This window comes from Cetorhinus maximus, unplaced genomic scaffold (genome assembly GCF_964194155.1).
Source record: "Cetorhinus maximus unplaced genomic scaffold, sCetMax3.hap1.1 HAP1_SCAFFOLD_2137, whole genome shotgun sequence".
NCBI classification, from domain to species: Eukaryota; Metazoa; Chordata; class Chondrichthyes; order Lamniformes; family Cetorhinidae; genus Cetorhinus; species Cetorhinus maximus.
The window spans coordinates 36,812-51,927 of record NW_027598076.1 but is presented as its reverse complement, the minus strand read 5'-3'; the positions used below and the strand labels follow the sequence as shown (position 1 = coordinate 51,927).

Sequence of the window (15,116 nt, the reverse complement as noted above, 5' to 3'; positions counted from 1 at the left end):
TCTGGCCTCAAGGCGGACAAAATAAACCACACCTACTGACAGGAAACAAGGAACATTTAAAGGGGCCTTGCACCTGTCAAAACTCAGTCCGAGCTCAGCGGCCACCATTGCTGCCTCAGAACTCACGACCCCAAAATCTTGTCCCGCGACCCCACCATTTGGGAACCCCTGCCCTAGGATACGTGCAACCTCCATCTTGAGCTGTGGTAGGCGGCCGCCATCTCGTTAAACTGGTTAACCCGACTTGGATCATTGACTGGCAGAGGCCACGACGCTAACAGACAGCCGCACACGTTCATGTGCCAATATTTATTCTATACATTAGTTATTTTCACAGCAATAAATATACATACAATTGCAAACAAATGTTTTTAACATTTGAGTGTAACCATTTAAAGTTCAGCTGCAACAGCTCCCTTCCTGTCCTCAGTCTCATGAGGGGGGCTGGGCAGGCGGGGGGAATAAATCATAAAGTGCATCAGATCATTAAAAAAAGAAATGCTGAACAGTAAGTAATAGAAACTTCAGTGCTTGCACGTGTCAAACAAAAAAAATTGGTCCAGCCGTAGATAGGCACTTCAGTCGTTACATACACCAGCTGTAGTCTTGTCCTTCAGGCTCGCCACTGACCAAAGCCTCCTGTAGGACTAACAGAAACACGAGTCAATGCAAGACCACGCTGTCCTCTGTGCCCTTTCTCCATCAGAGCTGATGGAGATGTTCCATCTCCCTTTGTTAAAAAGGGAAGTGTATTTGGCACTCTCATCACAACTGGCTTTGTATTGAGAAACCCTGTGCAGAATCCAGAATAATAGGTCTGGATACCATAAAAGCCAACTTAACAAAGGATGTGGCAAAAGCAGGTAATAATTAACCACCAAGATTGGGTTTTAGAAACAAATTTTGACAGGTGGATAGACTGGAGAGGTGAGGAATTCTGCAGTTAACGAGGGTACAGCAGCAAAGAGGAGGAAATGCTGAGTCTCCCGTCGCTCAAGACAGGAGGAACAGCAACACCCAGAAACACTTTAGCACTGATAAAAGGGGAGGGGTATGAAAGGTTTGAAGTTGGCCAAGTTACAGAGGCCAACCTAGAAGTAGTGAACGTTAGCTAACAGGGAATACCAGTCAGTGCATTTTCAATCGATTACTACAAGATGGCAGTCAGCTTGGTAACGGAGTTATGGAGATCTGGGATCTAGCATCTCACAGGAAAATATCACAGAACTGGTGCATACTTTGCTCACTGCACACACTACGTTACCTAGCACCTAGAACATTCCCACTCATTTGTGAACTAGAAACCTCCACAAGCACTGGTGGGTTCAGTCTGATCCAGAATAGCATCTTTTGTCTAGTATGGAGATTGCAGAAAGAGGGGCTTCCTCCTGTATTAAACCCCAGGTGCCACAGTGAGCCCAGTGAGGCCATACCTTCTATACCATGGTCTATCAGTACAGCTGGTGATAGTATCAACAGATCTTGGGGCCAGTCACTATCCAGCAAGACTGTATTTTCTGGGGAGGAGGAGGAAGAGTCCGAGTCGAGGTCCAAGTAGCACCTGTAGCGATTGCAGAGGGTGCAGTATGGCGGAGTTCCGCTCGGCCCCTGTGGGTAAGGCGCTATTTCTTTCTGCAGGTAGCTTCTAATTGCACCACTATGGTGAACTGGACGGTCTCTGTGCCATATATAATGGCAAGGAATAGTAGCAATCACCTGGAAAAAGAAAAAAATCAATGGAAAACAAATGATTGAGATACCACACACATACACAGTCACCAGTGTCACAGATTGATGTGACCAACATTTCAGACTTTGCATACCCACAGATTCCTGCCATTCCTCGGACATTCTCCCTTGTGGCTCAGCCGAGTAATGAGTGTAAACCCACCTCCTAATATTCTGTGGGGTAATGGATCAGTGCACCAAGCATTTACTAGGAGACCCAAGAGAATCCCTGTTGAGGGGCGGCACAGGGTGCCAGTTTATAAACCCCTCATTCAAGCAGCCAGGCCCCTTAGGCACATTAAAATGGGGTGAGTGGGGAGGCGTTTGCCTTTGCAAGCTTTACAATCGGGCAGCTTCAAATACCGAGCCAAGTCCAGTGCCTTTCTGGGGAGGGGGGGGGTATAAAACAGAATCATTTAGCCATATTTGTGGTCAGGGTGTTGCCAGGGCTCAAAGTGGATTGCCTTACATGACACACCCACACAGCTATCGATCATTTCTATCTGCCATGAAACAGGTTTAAAAGGGCTACAAGCCAACATGCAGTAAGTGGTAACGTTACCCTGAAATTACAATATTAAGTCCAGCATATCACCTCCTCACAGCAGCGCCGGCTCACAGCTGCCCTGTAATTCATTTGTGCCCACAGGTCAAGCCGCAGTTTGAGAAAATTCGGGACAAGCTTCCTCCAGTTGTTGCCTAGTGCCCACGGGAAAATTTCATACTTGTACTGCTCTTCATCCTCTTCCATGTCATTTGCCAGGTACCTGTGGGGCCAAGCCATTATAAAAGACCTGTGAACAGTTAACCCTGTTGGGAATTGTTGGAGTGCATGTGAAAATAATTTCAAAATGACACATCATAGAACGATACAGGAGGCGGCCAATTGGTCCATCTTGTCTGCTCTTTGAAAGAACGATCCAATCAGTTCCACTCTCCTGCTCTTCCCCCACAGCCCTGTAAACTTCCTTTTAGTAATTTCTCCATTGCAGTTAGCTTCATTCACACCACCACCACCACTGCCCTCCCCCCACCCCTTGCAACCCACCAAAGATGGAACACAACGCTCGAGTTAAAGTCAGTACCCAGTAAGACAAGTGCCTTCTACAAATGGGATATCATAAAAGTAACTTTGAGAAATCTAAGGCAAGTTACAAACATACAAACAAGGAGCAGGAATAGGCCACTCGACCCCTCAAGCCTGCTCTGCCATTTAATAAGATCACGGCTGATCTGACTGTAACCTCAACTCCACATTCCCACCTGCCGCCGATAACCTTTCACCCCCTCGCTTATCAAGAATCTATCCACCTCTGCCTTATAAATACTGAAAAATAAGTTGGTGCCCTTTTCTTCAGACTTGATTCCCAAGCCTCTTGCCAACAACTGAAGCCAACCCCAGTGCACTCTACATGCTCCAGTCACAAAGGGAGCAGCAGGACCTTTTGAACTTAGATCTGGAGATTAAAACATGCCCACAAGTGTAACAAACAGTTGGCGGGGTGGGGGCAGATAAAGGAAGGAAAGTAGGCAGCAAAGTGCCATCTTTTGTAATGGTTTGACTGTAGTCCTCTTTGGCAATTTTTTTTTTTGCAGTAGAAGATGATCAGCCATGATCTTATTGAATGGCAAAGCAGACTCCAGGTGTCAAAGAGCTACTCCTGCACAACATGTTAAGACAGTCCATCAAGGACAAGACCTAGGTCAGGTCCCTTCATTTTGAGACACAAATCAAATTTTAAAAAAATTGAGCATGACACAAAATTACACGTGCACTGCCCAGTCCTACAGGTAGAAGAATGACTACCATGTTTAAAGACATGTACTTACAGCGCCAAGAAGAAGTTCATCCTGGAGTATTCACTCGTGTGAAGTTCTGCACGTTTGAAGTAAGTCAGGACCATGGCCAGTAAATACTGAAAGAGAATTGGGAGTTCAGAGGCCTACTTCACTGGACTGATCACAGGACATACCCACAGGATCCCAAGGTTACTCGTGCAGCCAGTTCAGCACTTGGGGCACTACAGGTTTGGCTTGGGGGTCAGGATTCCCACACCTATCCACTGATTCTTGCTAGATGTGACATCAAGCAAAGACAGGACTGAGTTTGGTTCCAAAGTCTCCCCTGGTAGAACGTAGCCTGCAATGGAACTGGCCCTGAGCAAACCGAGGGGTGGAGGCAATAGCAAACGAGACAAGTACGCAACCTGGGTGTTGTATAGAGAAAGTAACCAGTAAACGCTGAAGTTACCAATATGTTGCAGGTAAACGTTCAAGTTATGCTGCTGCTTCGGGGAACATTTTAATCTAATTGCACTTGACCTCAGTCAACTTTAGGCTAACCAAGATATGATTTGGAAGCTGAACTCAAGCTTGCCACCCAATCAGCAAGGCATTGTATAATGTTCCAACATACATCAAGCCATTAAAACGCGTTCACTGTCGCAATCTCTCGAGACTGAATCGTATGGTCAGTTTCCTGCAACAAGTGGTTTAGTCATCTTAATAAAATGAGCGAAATATAGCTGCAGTGTTTGTGGAAACGTGGAATAACCGGATTGTCACAACGTGGAATAACTGGTTTGTCACGAGAATACAACCAGCCGATCTCGGAAAGCAGTTATTCCGCCAAGTGCATGGATGACATCCTTCACCTTCCTGCAGTCACTATTCGATGTCTCTTGTTGAATGGTATGTGGATTGGCTGCCATTCCAGCCTGCCAAAGCTGGACTTCAGTGAATGCCTGCATGAGATCACCAGCAGGGTGCAGCCACTCACAAGACCATGACGCAGTAAACGGTCATCATTCCCATGCATGGCTGGGGTTTTGAAATACCAACCCGATGACAGAACGGGTGCTCCAGTACACTTGAGTTAGGATTACTGCCAATTGGATACGTAGAGTCATAAAGACTTAATTCATGCAGATTGACATCCAAAAACCCATTAGATCATTAACCTGAAAAAATTCATAACCAAGCATAGTGCTGTATTTCTCTAGAATAATGATTTTCAGGGCTTTTATTTGGGTGGGGAGGGGGTGTGCAAATCCCACTAGACAGTGCACAATAGATGCCCGTCATGCATATTTACAGGCCATAGCTTCAAGACTACCTACAGGTTAAAAAGAGTGGTCTTTTCACCCCCATAGCCTAACCATCCCAAAAAAGGATTTAGCAGTAACCCTTCCCGAGTACCTTGTCTGCAATTCTACAGCAACTGTCCATCCACAGGAAGTCCTGAATCACATCATCATCTGTAAGACACCAAGATCCCATTGAGTACAATAAGCGAAGAAAGACTAAATTATGGATTAGCGGCAGAATGTTAATTGTTTTAGATGGTTCACATTCCAGTTTAAACGTGTCTAATAATAATAATAATAATAATAATAATAATAATAATAATAATAATTCGGCCGGACTACAGCAAGTTACACTGTCATAAAAGCTCACCGTTGGACTCGAGGCAGCTGCATAGTCATTCCGATCAAATTCACCACAGTACAGATGTGTGATGGGAATGGGGTCCAATGCTTCCCATCGGTCGAGAGAAGCAAAGAAAAGGAGCTCCAAGCTTCCTTTCAGCACCCTACTTCCGAGTGACCAAGCTATTAAAGGGATAACGAGACAAAACAAAAAAAAACCACAGAAGCCAACAGTTTAGCCTTTTTGTGGGTTCAACTTCTATTCGGAGGTTCCATAGAAAGCCAGCACTATCTATCTCGGGTAGTACACGAACTCAGCCATTCCATTCAAAATCCTTGGTAGGTTTTTGGCCCCTTTGAACACCTTCACAAGTGAAGATGCAGCATATGTTGGGAGTATCAAAAAGGGGCAGGAGCCAGGTTTAATATTAGTCCTCCTCCCAACAGTGGAGGGAAATCTCATCTTCTCTCACCACCTCGACTCCATCCCACACCAAATGGAGTACTTGTCCATTGGCAAAAACGTAACAGCATTACAGAAGCTTATAAAGTGCATTGAAGAGGCGGTCAGAGAGTTGCAGGGTGCAAAGCCCCAGGTGAGTAAAACTAGTTTTTTTTGCCCATCTCTAGTGTTGGACTGGGAAAAAAAAGTTTGCATTTTATTCTGACTATATATATATATATTTTTTTAAAATGACAGCACTTTTAGGATTGATCAGAGTTGGCATCCCAAGGATATATATGGTCAAGTCCCCAAGTTCCTAAATTTAAATCATTCGATCAAAAGGGATGTGTCTTTCCAATTCAATCCATACCATTTGGCAACTGTATAGGAGAAGTAATTAAATTCTAGTTAACTCGATAAAAGATGCTCAAGCAAATACACGCCACACCAGAAGTCAACTTCCAACCCCACCTGGATTGTTAAGCAGCCACCTTGGAACATTTTCAGAAAGTCATTAAAAACCAGCGCGTCCCAGCCTCACAGCGCAGTGCAAAGTCCGGCAGCCACACGGTTTCGAACAAAACACGGTAGATGTTCTAGTGCAGGCAGCCTCGTCAACAATCAGACCTTAGGTGACTGACAGCATTTTCACTCTTTACTGTTTGTACATTAGCAATGAGCAGCTTCGCAGCAATTTGTACTCAAGCGAACAGTACCAGGGAACAGTGATCAGACCAGGACTGAAACTCCTATCCTCAGCACCATTACCTCAATTCGTTGACAATTCTTCCCCAAGCCGCTTCTCCAGCAATCAGAAAAAAAAAAGGGGCAGAGTGCAGCTTTGGGCCCTTTGTGGGACTTCAACATCTGTCTTAAACACTCCACTGATCTGCCAGACAAGCATCACTTAGTGGTGAGTGAATGTACTGCAGCAATGTTGGCAATATTGGTACAGGTTAAAAGACACATGCCTGGTGGTAAAGAGAGAGGCACACGCAGAAAAAGAGACACCCCAGGACAGGTTTGCAGGTGAATCAGATAGGCCACACACACACTAACAACAAGGTGGTCAAATGTGTTTTTTTTTTAATGTTGGGAGGTTCTGGCTGCTGCTGCCTAGGCCAAAACAAAAACAGAATTACCTGGAAAAAACTCAGCAGGTCTGGCAGCATCGGCGGAGAAGTAAAGAGTTGACGTTTCAAGTCCTCATGACCCTTCAGCAGAACCTAGGCCACATGCTCATTGGTTTCTGGTACCGTCAGTTGATTCACACAGACGAAAGTAATCATTAACACTGCCTAATTACAGATGGAAAGGTAAACCCAATCTTTTGGAATCCCAGGTGCATAAATCACAAATCTTACTGAGGGGCGGCCTGATCGAGGTGTGCAAGATTATGAGGGGCATGGACAGGGTGGATAGGGAGCAGCTGTTCCTCTTAGTGGGTCAGCCACGAGTGGACACAAGTTCAAGGTGAGAGGGCAGGAGGTTTGTGTGTGTGGGGGGGATGTGAGGAAAAACTTTTTTACCCAGAGGGTCGTGACAGTCCGGAATGCGCTGCCTGGGAGGGTGGTGGAGGCGGGTTGCCTCACATCCTTTAAAAAGTACCTGGATGAGCACTTGGCACGTCATAACATTCAAGGCTATGGGCCGAGTGCTGGTAAATGGGGTTAGGTAGGTAGATCAGATGTTTCTCACGTGTCGGTGAAGACTTGATGGGCCGAAGGGCCTCTTCTGCACTGTGTGATTCTGTGATTTCTCCAACTCAGCTTCTGAACTAGTTGCACTTCGAGAGCTGGCTCTGGTGTTGACAGGTCCAGCCAGCCATGTGCTTTAAGTCACCATAGATTGGTTAGGTCTAATGGCCTGTTTTTGTACTGTATACTGGAAGTAATACCTCAGCAATACAGCAGGAGTCTCCAAAGCTGTCACACTAGGTAGCAATAGTTTTGGTATTGGTTTGGTGGGATGGTCCCAGCTGATCAGTCCATGGAGGGGCAGGGGGTGAGGAAGAGGAAGATGAGAAAGACTGGGAGTGGAAACCGAGTCACCCCTTGCTTCAAGGTAGGAAGTGTGGATCTGCCATCTCTTCCATGGATGAATAGCCATAAAAGATCATGTCCTGAAAAGACCAAGCTGCACTGAAGACCCATGGTATCAGTGTTAAATGCTCCTAACTAAGCTGCTGTGCTGCAGCTTAGGTACTCATCTACCTTAAAACGTTCAGACTTGTCATGACCACAAAAGTTGCCTTAATCAGCCTCCTCCCAATCATCAGCAACAACAACAAAAAAGGTGTGATGGAAGGAGTCACACAAGTTCAGGATCTCAGAACCACTCCGTCCAAGACATCGACACAAGCTTTAATCCAGACACAGAGCCAAACACACTTGGAGCGAGGAAAGGGACGTCACATTTGATTTCAAGACAGTATTTGAATATGGCACCAAGGTGCATGCTGGTGGTTTTGAGCTGTAGCAGACTCAGGGCAATGGCTAGAGACTGATCACCACAGCTCTTGGACATCACTGCAGGAGTTCAAGGCAGCATTCTTACCCAGCCATCTTCAATAACCGTCCCACCGTCATTCAGGAATTCTCTGCCCCAGAGAGCTGTGCAGGCCGAGTCACTGAATATATGCAAAGCAGGATATAGACGGGTTCATGAACTACAGGAGAGTCACAGGTTATGGGGAACACGGAGGAAAGTGAAGCGAGGTCAAGATTAGATCAACCATGATCTTCCTGAATGGCAGAGCAGGCTGAAGAGGTGGTATTGCCTACTATTTCTTATATTCCTACACAAGATCCACAAACAGATGACTCTTGTTTCTCTCACTAGTGCCTCGGGATCTCTTGCATCCCAGACAGCAGCAAGAACCTCGGTTTAGTGGCTTATCTGAAAGACGGCACAGTATTTTCAGTACTACTCAAGAGGGTCTTTCCAGATTGTAAGCTCAGGTCCCCAGAGTGATTCTTGAAGCCACAATAGTCAGGACACAGTGCAACTACTCAGCCACGTTCAAATCCATGCAGAATTCCCCAGCAATGAAGCAGCCAATCCAGGGGACAGTAGGACCTGGATAATAACCAGCTTTAGAATTAACGGTGGCATTTAACACTCACTACCCAAATGCCAGGTAACAACCACATTGACTAAAGAATGCGGAGCCATCTCCACTTGATACCAAATGGCAGCAGTGAGCTCCCAACATCAATATCTTGGGGTTCACCAGAAACTAAACTATCAGCTGGATCGGCAGCTGTGGCTCAGTCCATAGCACCCTCGCCTTTGAATCAGAAGGTTGTGGGTTCATGTCCCACTCCTGGAAACCAAGAACTGTGATTGTACTCAAAAGAGTTGCAATCTGTGACTGTTGATAACTCAAAAAAAAAAAATCAGCTGGATCGGCACATGGTTATGCCATCAGACCAGATGCGGAGTATTCTTGACAAGTGACTCACCTACTGGTTCCACAAATCCTGACCACCATTGACAAAGCCTCAACTCTTAAGCATTATGGAAAACTCTGCATGCTCCTGGTTGGGTGCAGATACAACACAGCATCCAAGACAGAGTGACGCCCAACAACATATCCACCCCCTCCTCCACTGATGTACGGCAAATTATAGAACATATATGATCTACAGTTACTTCAACAGCACTGCTCCCTCCCCTTTAACTGAGAAGGGGTAAGCAGCAGTGTTGCAGAAACACCGCCACCTCCTGGCGGACGGCAGTGTTGGAGCACAATAGCAGCTCATGGGGGGGAAAGCTCGTCACCTTCAAGTGGTGAACAAATGCTGGAAGATACCAGATGAACATCCTCTGAAGCGATACCCCCAAATAAAAAAAGTCGATAAAGTGAAAGGAGGAGGAAAAAAGAAAAAATAATATAGTTTTAAAATTTAACATGACCTTTCAGCAAAGGAAGGTTGATGGCTCTGTTAAATCCAAAAGGGAGCATACCTAGGCTCTTGGCTGTTTAGGAAAAATAAATCTGCTCTTTTGTTTTTATTGCTTTGAGATATCAATGGTTAGGCCCACAGTTTTCAAAGTGCTTGGATGTCACAAGTTCCCTATTTGACTTTGCTTTCCTCTCACAGCCAGAGTGCATGAACACAAGTAGCCACAATCACCGACCGGGACCAGATCAGCCCATAAGGTTCATAGCCTGGTAAGGATATAAAACGGGACTGGTGAAGGATTAGATGGATTTGTTACCCTTTTGCAAGTTTAACACTGATAGACAGGAGCAGATGTATCTCTAGACTCAAGAGAGAGTTTATATTTCGCCACCCCCACCCCACCTCCAGTGTCAGCTGGACTCAGTGGATCTGAAAGTTAGATTTTTTTTAATCCTCACTTGTGAGTCACAAGAGGAGCGTGGCCTTCCCTCAGAAAGGTTAAACCGAGATGCCAGCTGCCTTGATGAAACAGATGTGAATCAAAGATGTCATGACTTTTGAATGCTCTCCACCACATCATCACGCCCACCCTGGGGTTTCTCACTCCACCTCTAACCTCCTGCGGTCCTACAACTCTTCAGAAATCAGCATTCTTCAGCACCTCCAATTTTATTTACTCCACTACTAACAGCCATGCCTTCACTTCAGCTGCCTCAGCCCCAAGCTCTGGATTTCCCACCATCTCTCCCTGCCTTTCAGACACTCAAAACTCAGTTTTGACTGTCTCCTACTCCAGGACTCCCAGTGTCAAGCTTTGTTTATAGAACATTGCTGTGCAGTGCCTTGGGGATGTTTTAGCAAAATAAAGGCAATGTAAATTGTGGTGCGCTGACCAACATTAATCCTTCAAATCAATGATTCAAAAAAAATAAATATTGGACCGTTCTTCAATGTACCAAGTTATGCGAACAGCTTGATTTCCTAATTTTATTTTTTTTATAGTCATTTTATTGGACATGTGGTTATGTGGCAATAATTAGAATGACTCAAAATAGACCATCTCCAAGTGCCAAAAACAATCTGCTTATTTTTTTTTTACTGCTACTTGCCTTTGTTTTGGGTTTTAACCAGTGTAAACTCCTGCTGTGGACCAAGGTGAACCCTGCTCAGATGAGGCCAGGTAGGTTTTATTTTAACTCATTCATGGGATGAGCACTTCACTGGCAAGGCCAACATTTTATTGACCATCCCTAGCTTCCCCTTGAGGTGGTGGTGGTGGTGAGCTGCCTTCTTGAACCCGTTGCAGTCCATCTGGTAGCAAAGAATGGCTGGTACCCGTAGAACTGCACCTAGCAGTCACCACTTCTAGGTGAGGACAGAGTCTCAGCTATGTCAGAGTCGAGTTGTTCATTGAAAATCTTGTGATTCAGTGGGTGGCACTCTTGCCTCTGAGTCAGAAGGTTGTGGGGTTCAAGTTTCACAAAAATCTAGGCTGGGACTCTCTATGCAGTACTGTAGGGGGGTAAGACATTAAACTGAGGCCCATTGGCCCTCTCGTGGATGTTAAAGATCCCATGGACACTATTTAGAACAGCAGGGGAGATCTCCCTGGTGTCCTGGCCAATACCTATCCCTCAACATTATCTCACTGCTGTGTTTGTGGGAGCTTGCTTGGCACAAATTGGCTGCCACCTTTCCTAGATTTTATAGCAACTGCACTTCTTGGCTGTAAAGAGCTTTGGGGTGCCCTGAGGTTGTGAAGGATGCTGTAGGAATGAAAGTTGCTTTCTATTAGTGAAGCTCAGAAATTCTAAAGTATTTATACAAGTCCTGTGTACCCATCGAACTGGTAAAGAAGATTTTGAATTGCCTCTTGTCCCAATATTCTAACATATCTCCACCCAAAAGAGTCAGCTTCTCTCTCAGTAGGCCAGCCCAAGTTTCCAGCTTTATTTCAGTTCGCTGTGGCTTCTAGATCAAGATTTCCCATCGTTTGTCAGCTACAGGTCCACCAGGACAATTGAGGGTGATTATGAAATAGGGGAAGACAGTAGCATTGAGGTAATGTCACTAGACTAGTAATCCAGGAGCTCTGGGGACATAGGCTCAAATCCCACCATGGCAGCTTAATAAATCTGGTATATAGAGGGAATGGTGACCATAACAACTATCATACCACCACCCATCTGGTTCTCCAATCTTTAGAGAAGGAAATCTGCCGTCCTTACCTGGTCCGGCCTACATGTGACTCCAGACCCACAGCATGTGGTTGACTCTTAACTGCCCTCTGAAATGGCCCAGCAATTCAAGAGCAATTAGGGATGAGCAACAAATGCTGGCCTTGCCAACAACACCCACATCCCATGAAAGGATAAATAAAAACAGGAAATTCAAAATATTGTATCAGAACAAGCTCTAAAATGTAGAGGAAGAAATTAATTTATGAACATACCAAGAAGCTTAAGAAAGGCTTCCAACTCTTGGTGCTGTATGACAAATGGAGCCTCCTTTGAGACTTTTGGCGTCTTGCTGGATTCCCCTTCACCCCTCTCCTGCAGGCGAGGCTTCCGAACCACCAAATCCCGGTTCTGACGTGACAATTTTGAAACCCCTGGCTTCACCTGAATGGTGACCGAAGAGGGATTCTGAGAGCGGGTCTGGTTGTGCCTCATGATGGTAAATGAAGGCAGTTAGGGGTGGTCTGCAATATAAAACAGGAAGGGGATAAGACCACAAACTAAATGCAGCTTCGAGGCAACCCCTCTACTCCACAGCGCATTACAATGACTATATAGAGAAAGCAGTCATTGCTCAATCCTCCAATAAACTAGACTTATCTTTCAAGTTATATAAGGTCAGGTCCACTTACTGCAGGACTAACCCATGATATATATATAGTTTCCATAATAGCAAAGTGACAGCAAGAACTAGTTGAGACCACCCCCGCCTCACTCCCCACCGAACCCCCCCCCAGGTAATCATAATAATGCTTGCAGGCCAAATGCATCATGGAGCACAGCCAGGGTAACATAATTTCACACTTACTGAAGCAGCTCTTCCTTACTTAGGTTTACACAACCCCTATGACTCAACTTCTCTCGAGCAATACTGACCAGAAAGGTTCCAGGTTCAATATTCAGTCTGTCATGAGTTAACCAAACTTAGCAATGGTGGCAAGATAATAATTGGCCAGGATATCCCTAGAGTGGGGCACAGGAGGGGGAAAAAAAAAAATCTTTTCACTCATTGTTATGGAAATGCACATCCAGGACATGACTTAGTATAGGGCTGTGGCATGCTCTACCAGGGAAAGATTATAATGAATGAGGACTCATTAGACAATATACTAGAGGAAACCACCTATGAAACAACCCCTAATGAGCGTCAATGCCTCAAGGCCGGTAGGGAAGATTAAAGCACTGAAAATAAACAGAACAAATAAACACTTACTTTGCTTGCCAAAATATTGTTAAAAAGTTACCATTATACAATTAGAGCACATACTTAACAAGAACACCAAATCAAGCCAGTAACTTTTAAAAATTGCCTTTTTAATTTGATAGTCTACTAAGACACAACATAAACTTGAGCTCAAGGAGACTCACCAATGCAAACAAAGTCACTCCATTAAAGGAATAATGAACTTATTAAAACCTTTTGTTGCGATATTTAAGTGAAAAGATTTTTTTAAATTCATTCATGGGATGTGGGCATCACTCGCTAGGCCAGCGTTTATCACCCTCAAGGGGGTGGTGGCAGAGAGCTGCCTTCTTCTATGATACTCAAACTAAGAGCAAAACACTATCCAGGTTTTACAATAATACTTCAGCTTGTTGGAGCAGTTAGAGCCAAACACCACATTTAAAAACAGGGAGTCCAAAATAACTAAACTTTCAAGGCGATTTATTTGGTTGAAAAATGCAAATTTTCATTTTAAGAGAACACCATCACTAGTGAAACCCCCCACTCAATTCTTTTGCCATTAACGTTCATCTCGCATCAAGTCTCAAGTGCTCCAATCACGCAAATGAAGTGATTTGCCTGGATGAAGATTTTCTTCAGTGGGGTGGGGAATTTTTAAAAATTCCCCCTCACGGAATTGAGAGTTTTGCAAATTAACATTGGATCCCAATCAATTGCTAAATCGAGCCCAAGTCATGAGCCAAACCAGCAATTGGTCCCCCCACCCACCCAATCCCATCCCCATCTCTGCAACTCTTTCGAGTACAATCGCAGTTCTTGGTTTCCGGGAGTGGGACATGAACCCACAACCCTCTGATTCAAAGGCGAGGGTGCTATGGACTGAGCCACAGCTGACACCTCCCCATCTCTGCAAACCGTGCTGGGGAACTCATCCCTCAACATGTTTCCTTGCTGGAGTTCATGCCAAACCCCTGGTCACTTGACAGCATCAACCACCCCCCAACCCCCCAATAGCCGCCATTTTGGGAGCCAACCAGACCCAAGGGAGACACACTCAATGCTCTCCCTTGCGCTAATTCCCTCACCCACCCCCCACCGGCTTTCTGATTAGGTTTTCTTTTTAATTTCCCCCACTCCCCTTTCGCTCGGCAGGAAAGTCGCTCTTTTCCAGGGTCCCCGCATCCCACCATTATTGCCTCCCCCCAGCCACGCCCGCCATTTTCCCCCAATCTTCCTCTCCCTCTCACCTGGGATTGAGGCACGTGCCGCACCTGACCAGCGCCCGCCCGCCAACCGGCTTATCATAGGCTGCCCCGGCGTTGACGTCAGCGCGCCGCGCCCAATCGCTGCCCTCCCTGGGGCGCAACGGCCCCGCCCCTCCATCCGCCTAGCCCCCGCCCCTCCACCCGCCCATGACCCCGCCCCCCCACCCCCTCGCGCGTCCCCCCGCCCCCACTCCTGGCCGAGCCCCTTCCACTTCCCCGGCACCGCCCCTCCTTCTCCACTTCCAGTCCCCCGCGCCCCTCCCCTCCCCTCCCCCCGCCGGGCGCTTTCTCACTGGCCCCGCCCCCTCCTGGTCCTGTCCTTCCTCCTCCTGCTCCTCCCGACCCCGCCCCCTCCAGGCCCACCAAGTGGCCCCGCCACCACCCTCTCTCAGCCCCTCCTCCCCCCGTCCCCAATGGCCACGCCCCTCCTGGCCGTAGCACCGCCCTCCTCCTCAAGGCCGCGCCCCTCTCCCTCCGTCGGCCCCTCTCCCCCAGGCCCCGCCCCCTTCCTCAGGCCCCTCCCCTCGGGCCCCGCCCCCAGCCCCATAAGGCCCCGCCTCCTCCCCAAAGACCCCGCCCCTCATCCCAGGCCCCGCCCCCTCTCCCAAGGCCACGCCTCCTCACCCAAGGCCCCGCCCCTCACCCCAGGCCCCGCCCCTCTCGCCCTCATGGCCCCACCCACTACTCCCCATACCCACACCTTCACCTGCAACCGCGCACGCGCAGAATGGTTACCATGGAAACATCCCGCCGCCGCAGGACCAGCGCGCACTTATTAAAAACAAATCCCACCCTGAGCTGATTTCTCATCCACATCGGCTAATTTAACATCCCACACCCTCAGGTTTAAATTTAAACCACCTCCTTATTAAAGTTACCCCCACCCACCCCACTGCAAGGCAAAGGGCAGGATGAAGAG

The 15,116-nt window shown here is 46.8% G+C and overlaps 1 protein-coding gene across 8 annotated transcripts; it reads right to left on the bottom strand.

Moving 5' to 3' along the window:
- Positions 1 to 288: 288 nt before the first annotated feature.
- LOC144677021 (speedy protein A-like) lies at positions 289 to 15,056 on the bottom strand. 8 transcript variants are annotated; one of them, XM_078537295.1, is made up of 7 exons: positions 14,180 to 14,288; positions 11,962 to 12,210; positions 4,927 to 4,985; positions 3,559 to 3,644; positions 2,324 to 2,495; positions 1,434 to 1,716; positions 289 to 647 (listed from the first exon to the last, which is right to left on the bottom strand). In XM_078537295.1, exons 2-7 carry the CDS (start codon positions 12,179 to 12,181, stop codon positions 586 to 588), a joined length of 882 nt encoding a protein of 293 aa, XP_078393421.1. In that variant the 5' UTR covers positions 12,182 to 12,210; positions 14,180 to 14,288; the 3' UTR covers positions 289 to 585. The 8 variants fall into 8 exon arrangements, with proteins under 8 accessions (XP_078393421.1, XP_078393422.1, XP_078393423.1 ...); XM_078537296.1 differs by having other exon boundaries at positions 289 to 639; XM_078537297.1 differs by having other exon boundaries at positions 289 to 639; positions 1,562 to 1,716.
- Positions 15,057 to 15,116: the final 60 nt, after the last annotated feature.

What these genes read in the sequence shown, in the direction of transcription:
- LOC144677021 (XM_078537293.1), bottom strand. Translation starts at nt 12,181, where the DNA reads ATGAGGCACAACCAGACCCGCTCTCAGAATCCCTCTTCGGTCACCATT. An exon ending in GCTGTAGAATTGCAGACAAG is followed by an intron (nt 3,645 to 4,926) that starts GTACTCGGGAAG and finishes ATTCTCTTTCAG; the next exon opens with TATTTACTGGCCATGGTCCT. An exon ending in GCCGGCGCTGCTGTGAGGAG is followed by an intron (nt 1,717 to 2,323) that starts GTGATATGCTGG and finishes TTCTTTTTCCAG; the next exon opens with GTGATTGCTACTATTCCTTG.